Source organism: Xenopus laevis, chromosome 5S (assembly GCF_017654675.1).
Source record: "Xenopus laevis strain J_2021 chromosome 5S, Xenopus_laevis_v10.1, whole genome shotgun sequence".
Lineage (NCBI taxonomy): Eukaryota > Metazoa > Chordata > Amphibia > Anura > Pipidae > Xenopus > Xenopus laevis.
In genome coordinates, this window is record NC_054380.1 from 93692450 (window position 1) to 93714371 (window position 21922).

At 36.3% G+C, this 21922-nt stretch overlaps 1 protein-coding gene across 4 annotated transcripts in view; it reads left to right on the plus strand.

Annotated features, from left to right (window-relative positions):
• The window catches only part of atp13a-like.S (ATPase type 13A-like S homeolog), a 42955-nt gene extending 22442 nt beyond the window's left edge, over positions 1-20513 (plus strand). For 3 of the 4 annotated variants that reach the window (XM_018265677.2, XM_018265679.2, XM_041564829.1), the window contains 15 exons: positions 1451-1575; positions 1956-2119; positions 2652-2783; positions 3063-3125; positions 5401-5529; positions 6777-6856; positions 7860-7902; positions 9495-9604; positions 10925-11021; positions 11918-11990; positions 13627-13801; positions 14613-14785; positions 16615-16703; positions 18154-18234; positions 19619-20513. In XM_018265677.2, the coding sequence (XP_018121166.1) occupies positions 1451-1575; positions 1956-2119; positions 2652-2783; positions 3063-3125; positions 5401-5529; positions 6777-6856; positions 7860-7902; positions 9495-9604; positions 10925-11021; positions 11918-11990; positions 13627-13801; positions 14613-14785; positions 16615-16703; positions 18154-18234; positions 19619-19825 (1741 nt within the window). In that variant the 3' untranslated portion in view covers positions 19826-20513. The remainder of the gene's footprint in view (positions 1-1450; positions 1576-1955; positions 2120-2651; positions 2784-3062; positions 3126-5400; positions 5530-6776; positions 6857-7859; positions 7903-9494; positions 9605-10924; positions 11022-11917; positions 11991-13626; positions 13802-14612; positions 14786-16614; positions 16704-18153; positions 18235-19618) is intronic. The other variant, XM_018265678.2, reaches the window with a different exon arrangement.
• Positions 20514-21922: the final 1409 nt, after the last annotated feature.

Genomic DNA, 21922 nt, shown 5'->3' on the forward strand with positions numbered 1-21922 from the left:
GTCAAAGTGAATTTGAGGGAATTTTCGAAGTAAAAAAATTCGAAATTCGAAGTAAATTTTTTGGATACTTCGACCATCGAATAGGATACTACGACTTCAACCATTCGATAATCTGTCTCTTTAAAAAAACTTTGACTTCAATACTTCGCCAAATTAAACCTGCCAAAGTGCTATGTTAGCCTATGGGGACCTTCTAGAGCATTTAGAGCATTTTTCTAAGTTTTTGGAAGTCGAAGCAAAATCGTTCGATCGATCGCTGAAATCCTTCGAATCTAATTGAAATGTTGTTGATTAGGATCAATTTCTGCATATAACGGTGTGGCTATATCATATAAATATTTTTTTAAAAAAAAAATGTTGGGCCATTATAATTATGCTGAATCTAACAATCCAATCTGCAATAAAGGCTTTTTATGCTATGTTGGAGTGCTGTCCATGGATTCTTAAACAAACGAATCCTAAATATCGTGACACAAACAAGGAAAATTCTTTTTTTCAAAATGAATCAGTTACTAGTACTACTCCAGCAGAATTTTGCACTGAAACCCATTTCTCAAAAGAGCAAACAGATTTTTTTATATTCAGTTTTGAAATCTGACATGGGTCTAGACATATTATTTCCCAGCTGCCCCAAGTCATGTGACTTGTGCTCTGATAAACTTCAATCACTCTTTACTGCTGTACTGCAAGTTGGAGTGATATCACCCCCCTCCCTTCCCCCCCAGCAGCCAAACAATTGAACAATGGGAAGGTAACCAGATAGCAGCTCCCTAACACAAGATAACAGCTGCCTGGTATATCTAAGAACAACACTCAATAGTAAAAACCCATGTCTCACTGAGACACATTCAGTTACATTGAGAAGGAAACACAGCAGCCTGCCAGAAAGCATTGCTCTCCTAAAGTGCAGGCACAAGTCACATGACCAGGGGCAGCTGGGAAATTGACAAAACGTCTAGCCCCATGTCAGATTTCAAAATTGAATATAAAAAAATCTGTTTGCTCTTTTGAGAAATGGATTTCAGTGCAGAAGTCTGCTGGAGTAGCACTATTAACTGGTGCATTTTGAAAAAAAACATGTTTTCCGATGACAGGATCCCTTTAAATAATATATAACTACTCGCTCCTTGTCCTAATTTGCACCTGTAACATTAGAATTCTGTTTTATATTTGTTCAAATCTTTCATGAAGAATTCAGCCAAATACTAAAATAGTGGATTTGGTGCATCCCTAGCTGAAAAAAAGTGTATTAGCATATATTATTTTCCTCTATTGTAACATCTTGCTAACATGTCCAGGTGCCCATTCCCATCTTCACCCAATTGTATCCCCACATTATGTTTAGAATTCTGCCATAAAAACAAACCACAAAATGCTTTTATGAACAGTTTTTGAAGACTTTTCTCTTCTTCCTTTTCTTACGTTGTCTTATGTGTCTCTTGTATTTAAGGAAAGAAGTGGAATCTGATCTGATATTTCTAGGATTTTTAATAATGGAAAATCAACTTAAACCTGAAACAAAGTCTGTTGTTCAAGAACTTATTTCTGCTAATTTAAGAATGGTCATGCTAACAGGTATTTTTGAAAAATGCACCAAAAGTAGTTATTCATATTTAAAAAAAAATATAGATAGCAGTCTCAAGTTAAATATATAAAGAAACCCGTCGCACAGACTTTACCATTTAAATATGCTTCAGAATGTCATTAACAATAATGTACAACATTGATTTGTAAATCTCTTGCAGGATCATTCATAAGTAATATAGTATAAATACACTATAACATAACTTTAATATAAAATTTTTTACTTTCGTTTTCATTTTTGAAACTATTTTCTACCAATGACTTCATGAGTAAGCAGACCATTGTAATTAGATTATGTAACAATAAGGAACATTGTTGAGATAATGAGTTGAATTTTAATGTGACTGTTTTGTTGTTGTTTTTTCTGGAAGGTGACAACTGTAAAACAGCTTGTACAGTTGGAATGGGTTCAGGAATGGTACCCAACACCGACACTTTATTTTTGCTTGAAGCCACTGAACCCGAAAAAGACACTCAACCATTCATTAATTGGCAGATTGTGAAGAAGAATAAGGATAATGATGCTAAACTAAATGTATGTTTATCATAAATGCATTGACATCTCCATTTAAATGTACTCCGCATTATCTGTATGATGTTAAAGTCGTTTCAAGGGGGTATAATAATATTACTAGCAATGAAGAAGAGCATGTTACCGTTTTAACTTAATACCATTAAAGTCATTCTACACAAATCAATTTAAGCCTGTACAAAGAAAGCTGGCCTCCCTACATGTAGGGGCAGATTTTTTATGTAGTGTAAAAAAACAGTGGAATAATTCACCTAATTAAAAAGGTCTGAAGTAGTGTAAAATAATGGCAGTAAATCTGGCGTTCGCAAGGTGTAAAATTACACACACCTAGATAAATTCACCATTTATTTTGCACAGCTTTTTATACCCTTTTTTTCTGCAAATTTAGTTTTGCACAGCATAATAAATAGGCCCCATAGTTTTTGGCCAGTCAATTCAGAATTCAGTCACTCCCGTCTTAAAATTCTGCCATTCAGTGGATGTTTGTCTATTAAGTAGCTACTAGAATATAAAACATATCCTTTGTCTATTACAGGAGACAACAGTTAATATTCCATGCATTGATGACATAAACTTTAATTCGATTCAAGTCAAGTTGGATTATGCCTCCAGTGGAAAATATGATGGTACTGAAAAACAAAACTTGCCTGAATTGATGATGCCCAATGTAAGAACCCATTGCTTTATATTTCTGCTTTATATTATGATAGATGTTACCAGAATATATATTTTTAATATATATATATATATATATATATATATATATATATATATATATATATATATATATATATCTCCAACATATAATAAACTAGGCTTATCATTATTAGTATAATCATCATCATCAGACAGAGCTAACTATATCACATCTATTCTGATTGAATTTACCACTAAGCTACACTCCCAGCCACAAACTCCTAACTGCAACTTTTCTTTCCTTTATTAGGTATCTCTACTGTCAACCGCTTCTGCTGATTTTGCACCTTCAATTGCTGCTGTTGCTTTAAATGTAAGTCTACTGCCTTTTGCTTTTCTGTTGTTTTAAATGCATGTCTATTGCTATCCATTTCTCCCTGATTCTGCACTGCCTTTTTCTGCTGTAACTTGCAATGTGTGTCTACTGCAATCAATTTTCCTGATTATACACCTTAAATTGCTGATGTTGCTTTACATGTATGTTTTCTGTCATCTATTCTTTCTGAACCCTCATTTTGCTTCTATTGCTTTAATTGTATGCCTACTGTGGTGTGTCCAGATGCCTAGTTGAGCAGAAATGATCCTGATACCATCCTGCCTGTTTTACACTCCCTGACTCCGATTGTAACCGAGACACCCAGTGGCTAACCTTAAGTTAGTATTACTGGAATAGGATATGGACAAAAATGGCAAGATGGATAGCTTCAGCAGGCTTCCCACCACACTATGAGAGCCTAGACAAGATGGCGCTTTGACCAGGCCACGCGCACACCTGGGCAATGCATAACAAATTTGCAACAGGACAAGCCTGCCAACAAAGCTACTCAACTCTTACTACAGGGCACTGATGATGCCAGAGAAGTGCTTACTATAAATACAGATACTAGTTATGGTAATGGGTTTTGAACATATGGCAAGATGAGCAACCTACACTGAAGCAATGCTCCTGCTATACTATAGCAACTTCTGTCGTGGTCTGTATAGATCTACTAAATCTTGAGCCCAAGTCTCATATAATATCTGCAGACATTCTTTCCATAGCATACTTGGATCATGCCCCTTAGATGATAGCTGCTTCTTTAGGTTCATAATGCTAGAATTCAGATAATATTCCACCTGTGCTGTAGGATGCTAGCAAAGCTTGGGCCAGGGGGTCTATATTTCCCTTATTAAATTATAGAGGGCTGATAGAAACATGGAGAAGGTTGATCGTAGTTTATGTAATGAAGATTCTCCAAAGTGTAGACAGGATATGGCCATACCACAAAGGTTACTGGACTTGCTTCATATTGAGAAATATTCACATATTTACTTGCCACTACAGTGGACCCAATACCTTAGATAGAATTAGTGTAGATTAAGGTCTGCAGGAATGTACTGTTTTCACTTGTGGGATAGGTAAACTTAAATAAAATTGTATTTTTACCCATGTTTTACAACATCCCCATATCAATATATACTCCAAGCAAGTGTAAGCAAGTATATAAATCACTACTATTTTCATGAAGAGAGGATTGGCCCTGCCTTGCTATTTATTATACTACCATGCCTCCCAGCTAAACTACTCACAATGGTGTCTGGCACTGGATATTAATAACTATGTATTGCTGGTGAAAACAGCCTAAACTGGGTCACTTCTCTAGAAGCATTAACAAACCAACTGTACAGGGGTGGGAAGTGCATGTTTCTATCAGCTGCTACAATGAATACAGTTATAAATATTTTTGGGATCTACAGTAAGAGTCTCTATCCCAGGTTGGACATCAGACACCTGGGGATACAGCTATCATTAAATTACCTCAATTTCGATTGTATCCGGAGGCTGGACTACATCCCCCTCTGGGAGTGATTTACCTAGGACAGGTAGTAAAAGGACAGTAACTCAAAACATTTCAGGCAGTGTACCTTGCCCACAGCTGTCCAGTAAAATTTATGGATATATGGGTGTGTGGCTGGACCACCATCTAAGGTACCATTGTCCTAGTACACATCTCAATATTATCATATAAACCTGACTGGGAATTGGTTTACATGTATCTAGTGACGAATACTAGTATAATATCTTCATTATAAAACACAGTGCATGCCATGTAATGCAATGCTGCTGTATCTGGAACACTGAATACAACATTATTTCTTCTTTCTTTTCCTTTCCCTCTTCTTCTTGTGTTTATTGTGTTAAAAATGTAAGCATATTGCCATCCACAGTCTCTGAATTTGCTCCCTCAATTGCTGATGTTGCTTTAAATGTATTTCTACTGCCATAAACGTCTTCCTGATTTAGAACCCTTTTCGCATCTATTGCTTTAAATGTGTCTGCTGCTATCCACTTTAATCAATTTTGCAGCCTTGTTTTCAACTGTTGCTTTTAATGTATATATTTCCATGTCCAGATGTGCTGCTTTGCTTTGATTATATATTTGACTGTATATTAACTATATTTATTAATTGAATTAATTGGAGTAGCTGTAAACAGTCAAAATGTTGTGTATCAGTACAAATGCTATGGATTATTGTGTGTTTGTTGCTGTTGCTTTGTGAATGACTCTTTCTTTGTTGATACATACTGTATACAATGTCTGTTACAGGAGATAGTAAAGGATATCCAATGTGTGGCACCTGGGAGCCATTATTTAATGCAAAACAAGTATCATTATGCCATGACTGGGAAATCATACCAAACTATCAAGCAACATTTTCCTGACTTGATGCCAGATGTAAGTATCCATGACAAGGGGCACTATTTTATTACTTTCAGTTCCTTTTGTGCCTGAAAAAAGAAACTATTAAAAAACCTACCATGTCTAAAATTTTGAAGTAATAAAATTGATACATACATTGGATTTTTTCCAAACAAACACATAGGGAGTTATATACTAAACTCCGAATACAGAAATTTTTTATAAAATCGGACTTTTAAAAAATCACGAATTTTTCGGAATTTATTAAACCCAGAGAATAGAAAAGTCAGAATCTGAAAATCCGGCATCTCAGACCTGTTGAGGTTGCATATAAGTCAATGAGAGTAGTCCCAATGATTTTTTGATGTGCGCTGAGTTTCGTGTGAAAATTCCGAAAAAATTGTGAAGATCAGATGGAAAAATCAGAAAAAAACGTGAAAATCTGATTTTTTCCTGCAAAGCAAATTTTTGGGAAAATGTAATAGTAAATAAGCGTAAAAAACCCGAGAGGATTTGATCGGAAATTGTAGCAGAAAATATTGAGGTAAATTCAGACTTTGATAAATGACTCCCATAAAGTTTCTGAAGTGTTGGTTTGAACAATATGCCCCATGTGTCAGGACTATTTCCTCTGCAGACTCTCTAATACCTTTTATACTATTCAATATACCCCTAATCAACTTGTATGACTATAAACTGCTTGAGAGATTTTCTTTCATACTACACTTTCTGTAAATTTGCTTCAAAAAGAATATACTTTTTCCATGAATGCTAACATTTAATTTCTTTTGCCACATTTGCTTATATTATACATATTAATTTAATAACAAGAGAAAAGATGTATAAAATATTCTCTCCAATGCATGTATATCATGTTAGCAGTCTTTGAGAATTTGAAGACCTTAAACCTTTCTATAGTGTATAGGAGGTATACACTACAAAATATTTACATAATGTTACGATTTTTGTGCAAACTTATAAATACAGAGTACCAACTTATTTTAGTCTCTTACTTGTATATGGTCAATTGTTGCTTTCTCTGTTTAGTGAAGGTAAATATGAATGAGCTGCTTAGATTATTTTATGTCTAAGAATGAGAATGTGGAGGGATTATGTAAAATTATGACAAACCAACTCTCACCTCAATAAAAATTCAAACATACATTTAAAATACATTTATAATCAGACTTCTAACTTGTAAGAAAGTGACCAAACATGAATTAGCATGCTTTCAATGAAATGCCTACACACTGTAATATAATAGTTTCTTTTCTTTCTTTCAGATCCTACTTAACGGAACCATTTTTGCCAGAATGACCCCCAAACAAAAATCTACCATTATCGAAGATTTGCAAAATATAGAGTAAGTCCCCCATGTTTGAAAATAGTTATATTGGCACCACATGGGCATATCTCACCAGCATTTTGGACAAAAATGATCTTTTTCCTCAATTGAAATATGACCAGGAGTAGGAAAATGTCTGCACAAAGCTCCTCACCAGCTCCACTACTTACTATTGAAGGGCATGGAGATATAAACCCTTAATGGCTAGAAATCCATATTATATTATATACTAGATTTACTTTACTGGTGCAGAGGTTCAGTAGTCCCCTTTATCAGTAGGGACACATGCCTTTAAAATTCTCTACAGCAGCTCCTCATCTTGGATATTGCTAAGTGTTGGGGACTCTGCACATGCTCAGTGTGCTTAGGTTGGTGTTGAGAAGCTAAGCATAGCTGTCATTGGAAATCATCAAAATATTAGCAGTGAGGTTACATCTGTCATAGAGGTTAATGCTACAGGGATCATCATTTCTGATGCAGAATGCACTTTAATTCTGCTATATGTTGTGAAGCAGTTTAATCATTAATAAGCCTTCTATCATACATTTTATGTTGTATATATACTGCTTAGGTAAATGACAGCAGGAGAAGGCAAGAGCTTTAAATGACCAGAAAGAAGATGGAAAGCTACTTGGTGTATCTTGGGAGGCAAAGATCTTCACTGTTAAAGAGCTGTGGTGGCCTTCTCCTGGTCCACAAGCCTCAAACGTAGCATTTCTAGTCTAGTAATTGAGTTTAAGTTCTCCTTTAAATATGAATCTAATACAAGTGTTCCCCAACAACCCTCCAAATATTGTTTGCTACTACAAAACAACTGATGTCACCAAGGAGTTACCCTGATTTTTTTGATATCTGTCAGCTGGTGTTATCAACTACACCCTCTCATTTGCTTATGCACAGCACATGCATCTGTTCTGTTTATGCACTTGTTATGTGTGTCAATAAAGGGATATGTATATATGTTGTAAATATATATATATATATATATATATATATATATATATTTCTTTCTTTTTTATAGTTACTATGTGGGGATGTGTGGAGATGGAGCTAATGACTGTGGGGTAAGTAAAGTAAACATTGCTAGTCTATTTATTTGTTAAGCTTAAGTTCTGTGTCTGTGGGGTAAATTCAACTCAATGCTCTCCCACTAGTACAGGTTTGAATAAGAACATTTCTGTGTGTTTGGATGATCTGAATCACCACATGACAACTACAAGTCAAATCACTTGTGGGTATGAGGCTTTTCTAATGTACTGTAGCATTGTATTTACAGGAATCGCACTACTAAGTTTGCAGGAGCCTCCCCCTGAGGGCCCCTATTATTACCTATTGTTTACAAGACCCTGGGCCAAGTCAAGTAAAATGTGGGCTTAAAAATGACCTGTGCTCTTCTGACTTTGCCCATGATCCACCCCAATCACGCCCCATTAAGCTGTAAACCCGCTAATGATCCTAGAATGCCATACCCACTCTATGGAAGTCCGACCACCTATACTACTCAATATAACACTTTTACATCTCTTAGAGCCCATCTGCCACAGGACCCCTGACTGCAGTAGCCTTGTGTATATAAAAATAAAAATGTTGTAGCTGCAGAAGAATGAATGGATGGAAGAGCTGAATTGTTAAAAAACCACTATGTATATAGATTGTAAACTGTTCTCGGGAAGAGCCCTCATTACCTACTGCATGGCTATATTAACATCCTTATGTACAGCAATTTAAATTATGTTGGCACTTTATAAATAGATGTGATAATAATAATGAAGTTAATAAAGTTACTGTAGACCTATACATGCATCTAACGGCTCAATTCACTAAAGCCATCTCTTTTTTTGTGTGTGTGTCAATTCTAACAGCCTTTAACTTGATGAAATAATTCACAGATAATGTAATTCTGAAAGCAAGTTATGCTTGGTATAATTTAACTGTTACCTGTATTAGAGCTTGTCATTAGTGATATTCCCAGAAGAATATAAAATTACATTTATTGTATTGACATTTGTATTGCCTGATAACACTTATGTCTACTATTCAATAATCAGCATTAAAGGAGACCCGTCACCCAAAAAAAAATTCCATATCCTATTTTATCATGTTAGTCAAACAAAATCAACTTTAATTACACTGTAAAAATTATTAGAATCTTGTTCCCTTCCGTCTGGGAAATCATAATGATATCAAGCAGGCAGGAGCCATTTTGTGGACACTGTTATTAAGACAAGCCTTGCATCATATCAAAAATCTTGTTTGTGCACCAGAATGGGGGACCTGATGTCCATCCCCATACCCTGGTTATAGAATTAAATGGTGAAAAGAATGGGGGGAATGTGGGGAGAGCAGTGACATCTAGGAAGTGCTGAATGGAAAGTGAAAGTAATTGTTTGCCCCGTCTCTATGCCTAAGGTATAGAGGAGGGGCAGGTGATATATGATTGACAGCTGAGATTTTTAAATGAGTTTAAGAGCTATGAATGCTTAAATAAAAAAAATAATTTGGATTTCATGTTTAATTTGAAAAGGACATTTATTATACAGCTTTTTATGTTTGGGTGATAGGTCCACTTTAAGTGTAAATTACTGTGATTTTAACCATTTTCATGTGGTGAGCTTCTTATGTTATTGCCCAAATAAATGCATATATTCTTATTTAGGCACTGAAAGTGGCTCATGCTGGAATTTCATTATCAGAGCTGGAGGCTTCAGTGGCTTCTCCATTTACATCTAAAATAACAAACATTACATGCATACCCACCCTACTGAAGTAAGTTTTTATTTGATTGGAATATGAGGGTTTTCCTTTGTAATAATACATTCAAATATTGGTTATACTCAAATTGTTCTCAGTGTCCTAAAATGTATGTTTTTAAGATTCCTTTGTGTTCACATTGTTCTACAGTAGTGATCGGCGAATTAACGGCGTTTTGCTTCGTCGAAAAGATTTGCGAAATTCGCGTTTTTTCCGTTTTTTTGCGGCTGGCGAATAAATTCGCCCATCACTATTCTACAGTATCGCATTGTTGATTGGTGTGACATTTCCAGAGCAAAGTGTTGGCAATAACATGCCTGGAGTTCTCACACAGCAAACCTGGTGGAAAACAGCTTTACTTGTTACCTGTTACAGTACAACTGACTACTTGCTCTGTTGGAAAAGCATGGGCCCCTTTCACTGGGAATAACAATTATTGGATATTTTCACTATTTACATTAATTTCCAACCGTTTCTCTAGCTTTTGTTAAACTACCACTCGAAATACTAATGACAAGTGACAAGTGTTGCATGTTGGACATTTCGGATTTATGTAACTATTTAACTTCTTAAAGTGTACCCCACTTTCTTTAATTCCAGCCCTGCTTTACATTAGTGGAGGTGTAGTTTGGATTTAAAAAAAAGTAAAATAAATAGGAATAGCCTTTAGTATATGCATGAATGTTACAGTGCAATCCATGTCAATCAATTATGGTCCTGGTTCCTAGCATTGATAGAATCTTGAACAACCAAAACTAAACAGAGCACTCATGGGACATAAATGGTTAAAAAAGAAAGAAAGGTTTCAATCTATAAACCACAACAAGACAAATAAATCAGATACACTTTATACAAGAAATAGCATAAAAGAGAGGGTACTAGCATAGTTTAAAAAATATCCAATGAATAAAAATTTGTTGTGATGCTTGTGCAACAATGCTTAGGCCCTGGAGTATTCCAGAGGTTCCCTTAAGTCTCCTAAAAGGCATTTGAGCATTCATGCTTGTTTGGATCAAGTACAAGGTTTTGTTTTATTATTACAGAGAAAAGGGAAACAAATTATAAAAATTTGAATTATTCTTTTAAAACTGACAGATAGTTTTCTGGATAAGTAATCCCATAACTGACTCTATATATTTAATTGATTAATCAAGTGTGCTTCCAGGTTGCCAAACCTGCCTGGCAACTAATAAAAATAACAATGGTTTTGGAAGTAACTTTTATCACCTCAGAATCGATTGTCAGTATTGCAATACAATGAAGTTCATCTTTATATCTCAGTTTTTAAAAAATGAATCTGAAACTGCCACTGACTGATTTTTTTATGTTTCACAGGGAAGGGAGAAACGTATTTGTCACTTACTTGTCCTTGTTTAAATACATGGTGATGTACTCCTTTATCGGATTGGTCTGCATGTTTCTTATGTTTTGGGTATGAATTTCTAATACTTTACATTTTTGAAGGGGAACTAAAAGTTCCTTTTGCTTAACCCATGCACAGGCATCCCTGCCCTCTTCCCAGCTGCATCAACCTATTGCCAGAACGCTAACTGTTGCCCTGAACCTGGTGCTGAAGTGTAGATCTGCACAGCAGAGTTTGTTAGGTTTGGGAGTTTCACTTTTTGTCCCAGACTCCATACTGGGGATTGCCAACCATATGCCTTTGCAGTGGAAAATGACCCTTGATGTTGGCTTACAGTATGCTTCCATTAATATCTAAGCAGCCTCAACTTGAAAAATTTGGAAGTGCTTTAAATGAGATTTTGGTGTGCCCATAATCCTGATAATCAACACAACATTTTTAGCATTATAAATGACAAGGGCATATTATATTTTTGTGAACTCTTTTATATAAAATTCTTATACTAAATTTAGGAGGTGAATAATTCATTGATCCTAAAGGATTTCCAGCAATTTGATCTGTTTAGGATTTATCAGTAACACTACAACAGTAAAGTACATTTTCAGGAAAGTTTTAACAAAATGGCACTTATTAATTTAGATTTGTCTGTGCTTTAAAATGGAGGCATATTGATTCAGGTCACTAAGGTACTTGCATCCAATCACTCTCCTGCACTCCTACATCGTTGGTAATGCATCCATTCTCTTGTAATGAATAGTGCACCACTGTGCCTATTGATGCCGGGGAACCCCTGGGTATATCAAGGTTTAATTACAGGTCACATGAAGCTAAAGTACAGGTCAAATGTTGACTGTTCAGTTGCTTTTTCTTTTAAAACTGTATTATATCAGATAGCACGCACAGTTATAGTGCATGTGTTTGATAGCAATGTCATAAAATCTATCTTTTTTTTTTTAATTTCCCAGGAGCAAACAATACTTGGAAGTAATCAATACCTTATGCAAGATATTGCCATTACCATCCCTCTTATGCTTACAAGTAAGAACCTATTAATATATTTTGTAAAATGTGTAATGGATGTACTGTGTAACTTGCCGACCTTGCTGTTTGCATTCTGTACCTGCCTTTGTAATTGTAATTTGTAAGTGCAGTTATTTATGCACCTTGCACATAGTCCAAAATCTTTGCTATGACACCAGTGGACCCCAGGCCACAGGATCTGCTTCCTCTAACGTTACGTGGAACTTCCCCACCCCGGCTGCTCTCTTACCTTCGGCCAGGGAAGGAGGATGCAGGGAGACTCCAGCACGGACGGGGAGGGGGCGGGAAGGAGGGTGGTTGGGGATTGCAATGCACTGGGCCCCCCCCTTCGCATTCTAGTTACGTCATTGTATGACACTGTTGTACTGGAATTAAAATCAAACTCACAGTTATCCCATAGCTAATTGTCTACATTTTAACTAATATTTAAACACTCCAAATATTACTAAGCAGAGACTCCAAGATGATGGCTTGGGCTGAATAAATTGGGGTGTCCAAATAACCCTAGCAACCATGCATTGATTTGAAAAAACTGGAATATGAATAGGAGAGGGCCTGAATAGAAAGATGAGTAATACAATTATAAAAACAGAATGGAGACCAATTGAAAAGTTGCATAGAATTATATAACATACTAACAGTTAACTTAAAGGGCTGGTGTACCTTTATGTTAACTTGTAGTATGTTATAGAATGGCCAATTCTGGTCTTCAAAATTGTTTATTTTTTATAATTATATGCCTCCTTCTTCTGACTCTTTCCAGCTTTCAAATGGGGACACTGACCCCACCTAAAAGCAAAGGCTCTGTAAGGCTACACATGGGGAAGCCCATTTATCAAAGTCTAAATTAATCTCATTGCTTTTCTAAAAAATACTCTGACCAAATCGGCACAGGTTTTTTTCCTCTTATTTATCAATGCATTTTCCCAAAAATTTCCTGTGCAGGTAAAAACCTGAAAAAATCGTAAAAAAACGAATCGTACACATTTTTAGGATTTTCCACCTACAAAGTCAGATTTTTTCTGATTTTTGCCTGAAAACCACAAAATCTTTGGATTATTGCACAAAGCCCAGTGCAGATCAAGATGACTTCTCCCATTGACTTATATGCAACCTCTGAGATGCCAGATTTTCGGATTTAGACTTTTTCCATCATCGGGGTATAATAGGTTTTTTTTCCCACTAACAATTCAGATTTTATAGTACAAAAACACAAATTTTTCGGGTTTTTGGCATTTGGACTTTAATAACTAACCCACTTATTGTTATTGCTATTTTTTATTACTCATCTTTCTAATCAGGCCTTTCCTATTCATATTCAAGTCTCTTATTTAAATCAATGCGTGGTTGCTGGGGTAATTTGGACCCTAGAAACCTGATTTCTGATATTGCAATTGAAAGAGCTGCTGAATAAAAAGCTAAGTAACCCAAAAACCACAAATAATAAAAAAAAAAACAATTAAAGGTGAACAGCCCCTTTAATACTCTTGTCAGGGCTTGGATTGGTCTGTGCTGTCGGAATATTTTCTGTTTGCATACTGCTATGACACAAAATCTTTGTGTTGTGGCTACTTGTTAGTTATAGTCTATTTGTGTTCACAATTTTTTAATGTATATTTTACATATTTTGCAGTGAGCTTAAATGGTCCTGCACAGAAGTTAGCACCATACAGACCGGCTGGACGTTTGCTTTTACCACCCTTGCTACTTTCAATAATTCTACATCTGTGTTTCACCGTCACCGTGCAAATGTGTGCTTATTTCGTGTTACAACAGCAGCCGTGGTTCAGCAGAAGCAATGTATTCCAGTAAGGAGAATGTACTGTATATTTATAACACTACACTTTAATTCTTACATACAGATAATAACTATGATTGTATAACTATGTGATTCCACAAAGTTATATAAAAATAAGCTTTATCAGAAAGGTCTATTTGAATCTACTAGTAAACCCTCAAAGTAATGCTGCTCTGAGTCCTCTGTCTAAAGAAACACCACATTTCTTTCCTTCTCTTATGTACACATGGGCTTCTGTATCAGACTTCCTGATTTCAGCTTAAACCTCCAGGGCTTGGGCATGAGCATGCTCAGTTTGCTCCTCTCTCCCTCTCCCTTTCTCCCCTTCCTCCTCCCCTCCCTGCTGTAATCTGAGCTCAGAGCTATGAGTGAGCAGGGAGAGACTTACGCAGGAAGTGATGTCACAGCAAGCTAATATGGCAACTGCTATCCTAAACAGAGACAGTGTCTAGAGCTGTTTACTCAGGTATGGAAAAGCATTTTCAAACAATAAAAATGGCGTTCTAGCTTGCACTGTTGCGGCTAATCTATTGGTAAGAAACTGCCTTGGTAGCTGTGTATCTCCTTTAACCTTTTAAACAGTGAACTCTCTTCAAAGTTGTTTGGGTTCTGAATTCTATGAGGAGTAACAGTATTGTGAGAAATCACATCAGAAATATACACAGTGCTGCTTAAAGCTAGTTATGGGGTAACTTTTGCTACCATAATAAGGTAACTGAATATTTATCCCCACAAACTCAACTATTATTATCCTTAATTATTATACTGAAACACTTCTTTGGACCAGTTCCTATTTCTGATTATATTTTTTATCCTATTAGTGCTTGCATCCCTCAGAACATGAGCTTTTCTAATGAAACAACACTTCGGGAGCCTGACGTATCACAGAACTTCTTTACCACCACTTGTTGGATAATAACCGGAATCAATTTAATCACTATTGAGTTTGTGTTTTCCAAAGGAAGGCCATTCCGCCAGCCAGTATATACTAACTGTAAGTATTCCCAAAGCTGTTTTTTATTTGTTTTGTGTGCCCCCTATAATAACTGCTGTGAATTTTTGAGTTTCATACACATGGAGGCCTATTTTTTAAAGGTCGAATTTTAATGAATTAAACTCTATTTCTCTAAATCCACAAATGCCAGGAAAGTTATCCGAATATTAAAAGCACAGGGGAAAATACCCTGAAATATGCAATAAACAATACAAAAACCTCTAAAAATGCAAGTTTTTTGGACAAAGCTCCCACTGAGTCCTATGGAACGTTGACAGCTTTTCTCTGTGCAGTTTTGTATTAGAGGTTTCAAGTTTTTAGAACTTTAGAGAAATAAAGAAAACTAGTTTTTAGAGAAAAATATATATGAAAATAGAAATCATCTGAATGATAATAAATCATCTCCTTAAAGTTTCCACTGGTTTGGCAAGGTCACAAGAAGATATTTGACTATCCAGGGCATTAAATAGTTTAGTTTGGGGCCAACACTGAAATCACATAGGGAGGACCTCTACAAACTTACTGAGAGAGGAATGTACTGTATATTTGTCCAACAGGGTTCTTTTACTATGTAGCGCAGGGGTGTCCAAACTGCGGCCCGAGGGCCACATGCGGCCCAGGATGCATATGAATGTGGCCCAGCTTGAAACGCTTGGTTCCCGAGGAAATAGGAGGAGGGGGGACTCTGCCCATTGCCCAGTTAGTAATAATAATATAATAATAAGTCTATTTAATATTCAGGTGTCCCATATTCCAGTGTATAGCTCCATCTGGTTATCCAACTTGCATTTTAGTTCTTTTCTATGTATTTCCTTTACTTTTACAAATCAAACGTGTTTTTGTGTATGTCATGTGTGGCCCCAGACAATTTTATCTTTTTCCAATGTGGCCCGGCGAGCCAAAAGTTTGGACACCCCTGATGTAGCGCTATAGTAAACTGACTTGTGCTAGGGCCGTTTACTCTACTTTCCTTGGTGGGCTGAGACCACCGATGAGCTCTCTTTCTCACCCTTGCCTCCACTCGCAGCTGGGTGGAGGCAAGGGTGTAGTGTAACTGTAACCTGATGCGATAGCACAATGAAGGGCACCAGTAGTTCTTTAACAGTTGAACCAAGAACAATATTTATTGAACAAGAGCACAGAGATATTTAGCACATTGATCCACAATGGAGTATAGAACATACACAGCAGCATAAAGGAAGCATATACTCACAGCACGTATAGGCTGAATCCCCACAGGCTAGGGAATATACAGCAGAGAGTAAGTTGACAGCATGTGATGGGTATTGCCCGGTTTTCAGGATATCTTCCAGTGGCAGACTAGGGGAACTCCTGACATCCCTATATCAACACTTAGTTCCTTACTCAGGTCAGTAATACCCTGGGATCTTAATCCCTCTAATCTCCTTGGCGGAGCCTTGAGCTGCTCAACTATTTAACCTCTCTATCACTCCTAGAGCGATCTATAAAACGAGTATAGCTGTCTAATTACTAGGGCCAAGGCGCCTAGGGTCAGCACTACCCATTCCCTTCCAGCCTGCTTGGTTGGGCTAAAGCAATGGACCCAGAGCACATGGTTCCTAAACCTTTTATACTCTGGCACAGTGCCATCTGGTGTACACTGTGTGAACTGCAGGGGTTACATAAGCACAAGGTCCCCATAAGGACCCACTAAGGTGTCCATATTACTAGGGATGTGCCTGTCTGTAAAGTGTAAGGGTGTTTTTTCACATCCCTACAACTATATTATCAGTAAAATAATGTTTATACTTGTAGTTAACCAATATGCATAATAAGCTACAAGGTAACATTTTGTTGTTCCCCTGTAGATATCTTCTTCATGTTTGTAGTGGCGCAGGTGGCTGTATACATGTTCTTTCTGTTTGCTGATATTGAGTCACTGTACGATAATATGAAGGTAAGACAATCCTCTATAGGTAAAAGGTGCAACCAATAAGATCTTTACTTTTAAACAGCAATAGCAATATTGTAAAGATACTGTAAGGATATTGTATTACATTGTAAGGACAATGGTAAAAAGTTATACAATGCAATGCCCATCAGTTCCTCAATGTGAGATGCATGAAATACAAGAGCTGTCTAGAATGTTGGTTAAAAAAACACAGTGACGGAAAGTGCACTTTTCTCACTGCACTTGCCGTCATAAATGACCACTAGACAGAAGGGATCAAAGGCATATTTATAGAAAGTTATTGCATTTGACTTATTTTAGTTTCTTATAGGTAAACTAAATAATTGATATGCAATATACCTTATTAGATTGTGAGCTTAAACAATATTGCAAGTTAATGCCCTTTTTTTTTTTTTTTTAAAGTTCTGTCTTGCATAAAAAAGGGCATTAACTCAAGGGATGAAAACATAATTATGCCTTTTTATCGGTCCCTGGTAAGGCCTCATCTGGAGTATGCAGTTCAGTTTTGGACTCCAGTCCTTAAGAGGGATATATATGAGCTGGAGAGAGTGCAGAGACATGCAACTAAATTGGTTAGACAGACGGAAGACTTAAATTATGAGGGTAGACTGTCAAGGTTGGGGTTGTTTTCTCTGGAAAAAAGGCGCTTGCGAGGGGACATGATTACACTTTAAAAGTACATTAGAGGACATTATAGACAAATAGCAGGGGACCTTTTTACCCATAAAGAGTATCACCGTACCAGAGGCCACCCCTTTAGAATAGAAGAAAAGAACTTTCATTTGAAGCAACGTAGGGGGTTCTTCACAGTCAGGACAGTGAGGTTGTGGAATGCACTGCCGGGTGATGTTGTGATGGCTGATTCAGTTAATGCCTTTAAGAATAGCTTGGATGATTTTTTGGATAGACATACTATCAAAGGCTATTGTGATACTAAGCTCTATAGTTAGTTTAGGTATGGGTATATAGAATTTAATTAAAAGTGGTGAGGGGTGTGTGTATGGATGCTGGGTTTTCATTTGGAGGGGTTGATGGACTTTGTCTTTTTCAACCCAATTTAACTATGTAACTAACTATGTAAATATAGCTTCACAACACTTAAATTGCCAGAAAACATAAGAAAAAGGTTAAATTTGGCTTACTGCAACTCAGATCATTCCATTTTAGGCCAATGTGATGCACAATGGTCTGGTCACTCTCAGGACAGATCACACTTCTGTGTCTCAATTCAAACTCTAACCCTCAGCTTAATTAAGAAAAAATAATAAATTGAAAGGCAAAAACTTAAAGAACATTAAAAGATATTTGTAATAGCAGAGGATGGCAATATGTGAAGGATATCACCAGGTGCAGTCTATGAAATCCATTTGCCAACTTTCTGTAAAGTGTGTTTGTACTGGTTCATTTGACTGACATTATTCTTTCAATCTTTCAGATTGTCTGCATGCCATATTACTGGAGAGGAATTATATTTGGCATGGTGTTTGCACTTTTTACTGTATCCTATTTTATTGAGGCAAGTCTTTCATTTCTTCCTTTTACTTGTTTATTCTACTGTACTTTGAAAACAAGCTGCAATTCCGTAAGAAAATCTCACACAACCTTTTAAGCTTTGAATGTTACATAAGTGCAGTTAATGCATGAGGGCTCATTTGCTAAATGTACATTGCCACCCATGAGTTACACCTGGCATCTTTAGGTGCTCCAATCCAAAAACCTGCATCTTTATGTGGAGTTGCTTGCATCTGGCAGCACTGCATAATGGAGGAGCAGAATGTGGGCATCCCTTGGCACAAGGCAGGAGTAAAAGGGGACACAAGGCACAAGGAAGTCTTGTACTTGAGGCCTACTCATGATGCTAGAGAACCTTTCAAGGAACAGTTCAGTGTACAAATAAAAACTGGGTAAATAGGCTGTGCAAAATAAAAAAAGTTTTTAATATAGTTAGTTAGCCAAAAATGTAATGTATAAAGGCTGGAGTAACTGGATGTCTAACATAACAGAAAAGAACACAACTTCCTACTTAAAGGGGGGCCACATGGGACATAACTGTTCACTGAATTTGCAATTGATCCTTAGCATGCAGCTCAGATTCAGAAGCAACAGATATGACCCATGTGTCCCTCACTCAAGTCACTGATTGGTTACTGCCTGGTAACCAATCAGTGGAAACCAAGAGAGCAGCAAAGCAGAAAGTAGTATTGTGGCTATTACGTATTATGTATTAACCAACTATACTAGAAACATTTTTTATTTTGCACAGCCTATCTATTTACCTAGTTTTTATTTATATACTGAACTGTTCCTTTAAACTTGAGGAGGTATTACTTCCAGGACTCCCTTTCTTGAATCACACACTAATATCACTTCCAGTGCTACACACATCAAACACATTAACATCATAAAAACATACAAAAATGCACACTTATTTGTGTCTGCACCATTAAATGCCATTTTGTGGGTACCCCGGATTATGCCGAAATTCTGACAAAAATGCATTATGGGTAAAAACACATCTGAGTACATTTCTTCCACCTAGTGTAATTGAAAATGAGGCCTATGTTTTTTTCTTTTATCTATTTGGGTATGTTAGGTATTGTAAGTGCCATGTTTGAGTGTGCCTTTTTGTTATGTTTAAGCAGAATAATTTATGCTAATAGGTATTATTGTATTGTGGTTATGTTCATTAAACTAAATCAAAGCTGGGTAGTTTCTAATGACATGGTGCACTGTTTTCAGCTTATGCTAAAGGGTGTGTGCATCGTGTTCAGTTCTCCCTGCCCACCAACAAATATTCTCACAGATTCATTTAAATATATTCCACAAGCCATATTTCAAGAGCTTGAAACAAAGGTGAATTTAGAATTATGTAAAATATATTTTCTGATTTGTTTTTCTAGGAATGCATCCTTGAAAATAGAAGTCTGTGGTTAAGAATTTATAAAAAGTTCAACTGCAAGAGCTTGAGTCAATTTAAAGAGCTCCAAAAAGCGATGGCAATGGACAATCATCCCACTGTGGTGCAGAGAAAGATAAACGTACTGAATGTTAAAGGATTAAATCAGAATGCAATGCAACCATTATGTAGTGACTACCAAGGCCTCTAGATGGCGCTGTTATACATAACATGTTATGATGTCAACCTTTAGTCTTGGAAACTGCTTTCTCAAATAATGATCCCAGAATTCAGAAGTGACTACTGCAAAATACTCACAAATAGAATATTTTATGCAAAGGTACCAAAAAAATTTCTCTTCCAAAAAAATATAAAAATATAACACTGTATATATACTGTACATATAGATATGTATATAATTAAAAATGTATAAACCCTGAATGTCTTTTAGTCTGTCACATTTAATATGGATTTTATATTGAAGTGCATGTCATTACACCTCTTATTTAACAGCTCATGTGTCATGTCTTGTAAGGCGAATATTAAACACTTTTTTACTGTTAAAAGCAGGGGGACAATTTTTACCCATTTTTACTACTGAGAAATATAAAGATAGGGATATACCGGATTCCATTATTTGGAGATTCTGCTAAATCCGAAACCCTTGTCAAAAATTCGGCCAAATCCCAAACCAAATCAAAACCCTAATGTGCTCATGTAGGAAGAGTATAATGGAACATTCACTTCCTTTTTTGTGTGATGAAAAGTGACTTTAAAGGAGAAGGAAAGCTACCAAGGTAGTTTATTGCCAATAGATTAGCCGCAATAGTGAAAGCTATAATACTGTATTTATTCTGCAGAATGCTTTACCATACATGAATAAAAAGCTCTACAATCTCTCTCTATTTGTTTACGATAGCAGCTGCAATATTAGCTTGGTGTGATGTAACTTACTGCCTGAGTCTCTCTCTGCTTGCTTATAGCTCTGAGCACAGATTACTGCCGTGAGGGGAGGATAGAGGGGGAGAAGAGCTAACTGAGCATGCTCAAGCCCTAGCCCTGGAGGTTTAAGCTGAAAGAAGGAAGTCTGATACAGAAGTCCAATTTTGTAGAGTCATGTCACTATGGCAACCTTTGTAGGCTGTTGCAATTGGTGCACGTTTATAGAAGGTAGAGATTTTCTCGGTTTAGGTGCATTATTGAGAACTAAAATGCACACTCACGAAGATTGCTTACGTGCACGCACTGCCTGTCCTCGATTGTTCTGAGCATGCCAAGAAGTCTTGGTCTTGATGAAATTATGTATAATGGGAAGTTTCCATAAAGAAGTAAGCAGTTTGGTCTATAAAGTGGGGATTTTGGCTATAACGTGGGGGTTGCACTTAAAAGTGCTTAATCATGAGGGAAATGGAAAGAATGGAATGCATTACTGTAGGTATGGCTTTTAATAGAGGTTAACACATCCCGATGCTTTCCTTGTCCTTTAAGTAAAATCTGATGCATGTTTTAATAAAATATACAATAAACAGCAATATAGAAGGATATATATGAGAACAGTGATATTAGTAAATGATTTATTAAAGGAAAAAGTAAGTCAGTAAGGTAATCATGTAAAAGGCACAATAATCTAATGTATTATCACAGCAGATGAGCTATGAATGCTTACTTTTAAACATAGTGTATAGCACTTACTGCACTTTTTGGATGCTAATTGTCATATTTTGGAGCAGTATTTGCTAACTGAAAATGATTAGCTATAGAGTTGGTGTATGACTGCTTCCTAGCTGCTTACAACCAGAATCTTATAAATAACCCAACAATACCCTACAATGTGTGCTTGCTTTTATATTGTATGGGCTAATTGCTCCAGTACAGATTTTCATATAACATAATTAGTGAATCTTTGTTGTTAATTGGCTCATGTGACCTAACATGTATGGTTTGTTTGTGTGCACCGAGAATCATAAGATCCCAAGGGGCAGTCCTTAGTTCTTAAAATATCAATTTTCTATTTAGAATTACCCAATGGAACATAATACTAAAAAAAAGTATATTATTATGAGAAAGGTTTATTTACATGAAGCAGGGTTTTGCAGGTGAGCTGTAAATAGGTGCCTCTCATTACATACAATGACATATGTGTAATCATCACACAAATTACCTTTTTTCATACATTATATTTTACCAGACATTAAAGCAACAGTTCAGTGTAAAAATAAAAGCTGGGTAAATTGATATGCTGTGAAAAATAGTTATTTAGGTAGTTAGTTAGTAGTGATGGGCGAATTTATTCGCCAGGCGCGAATTT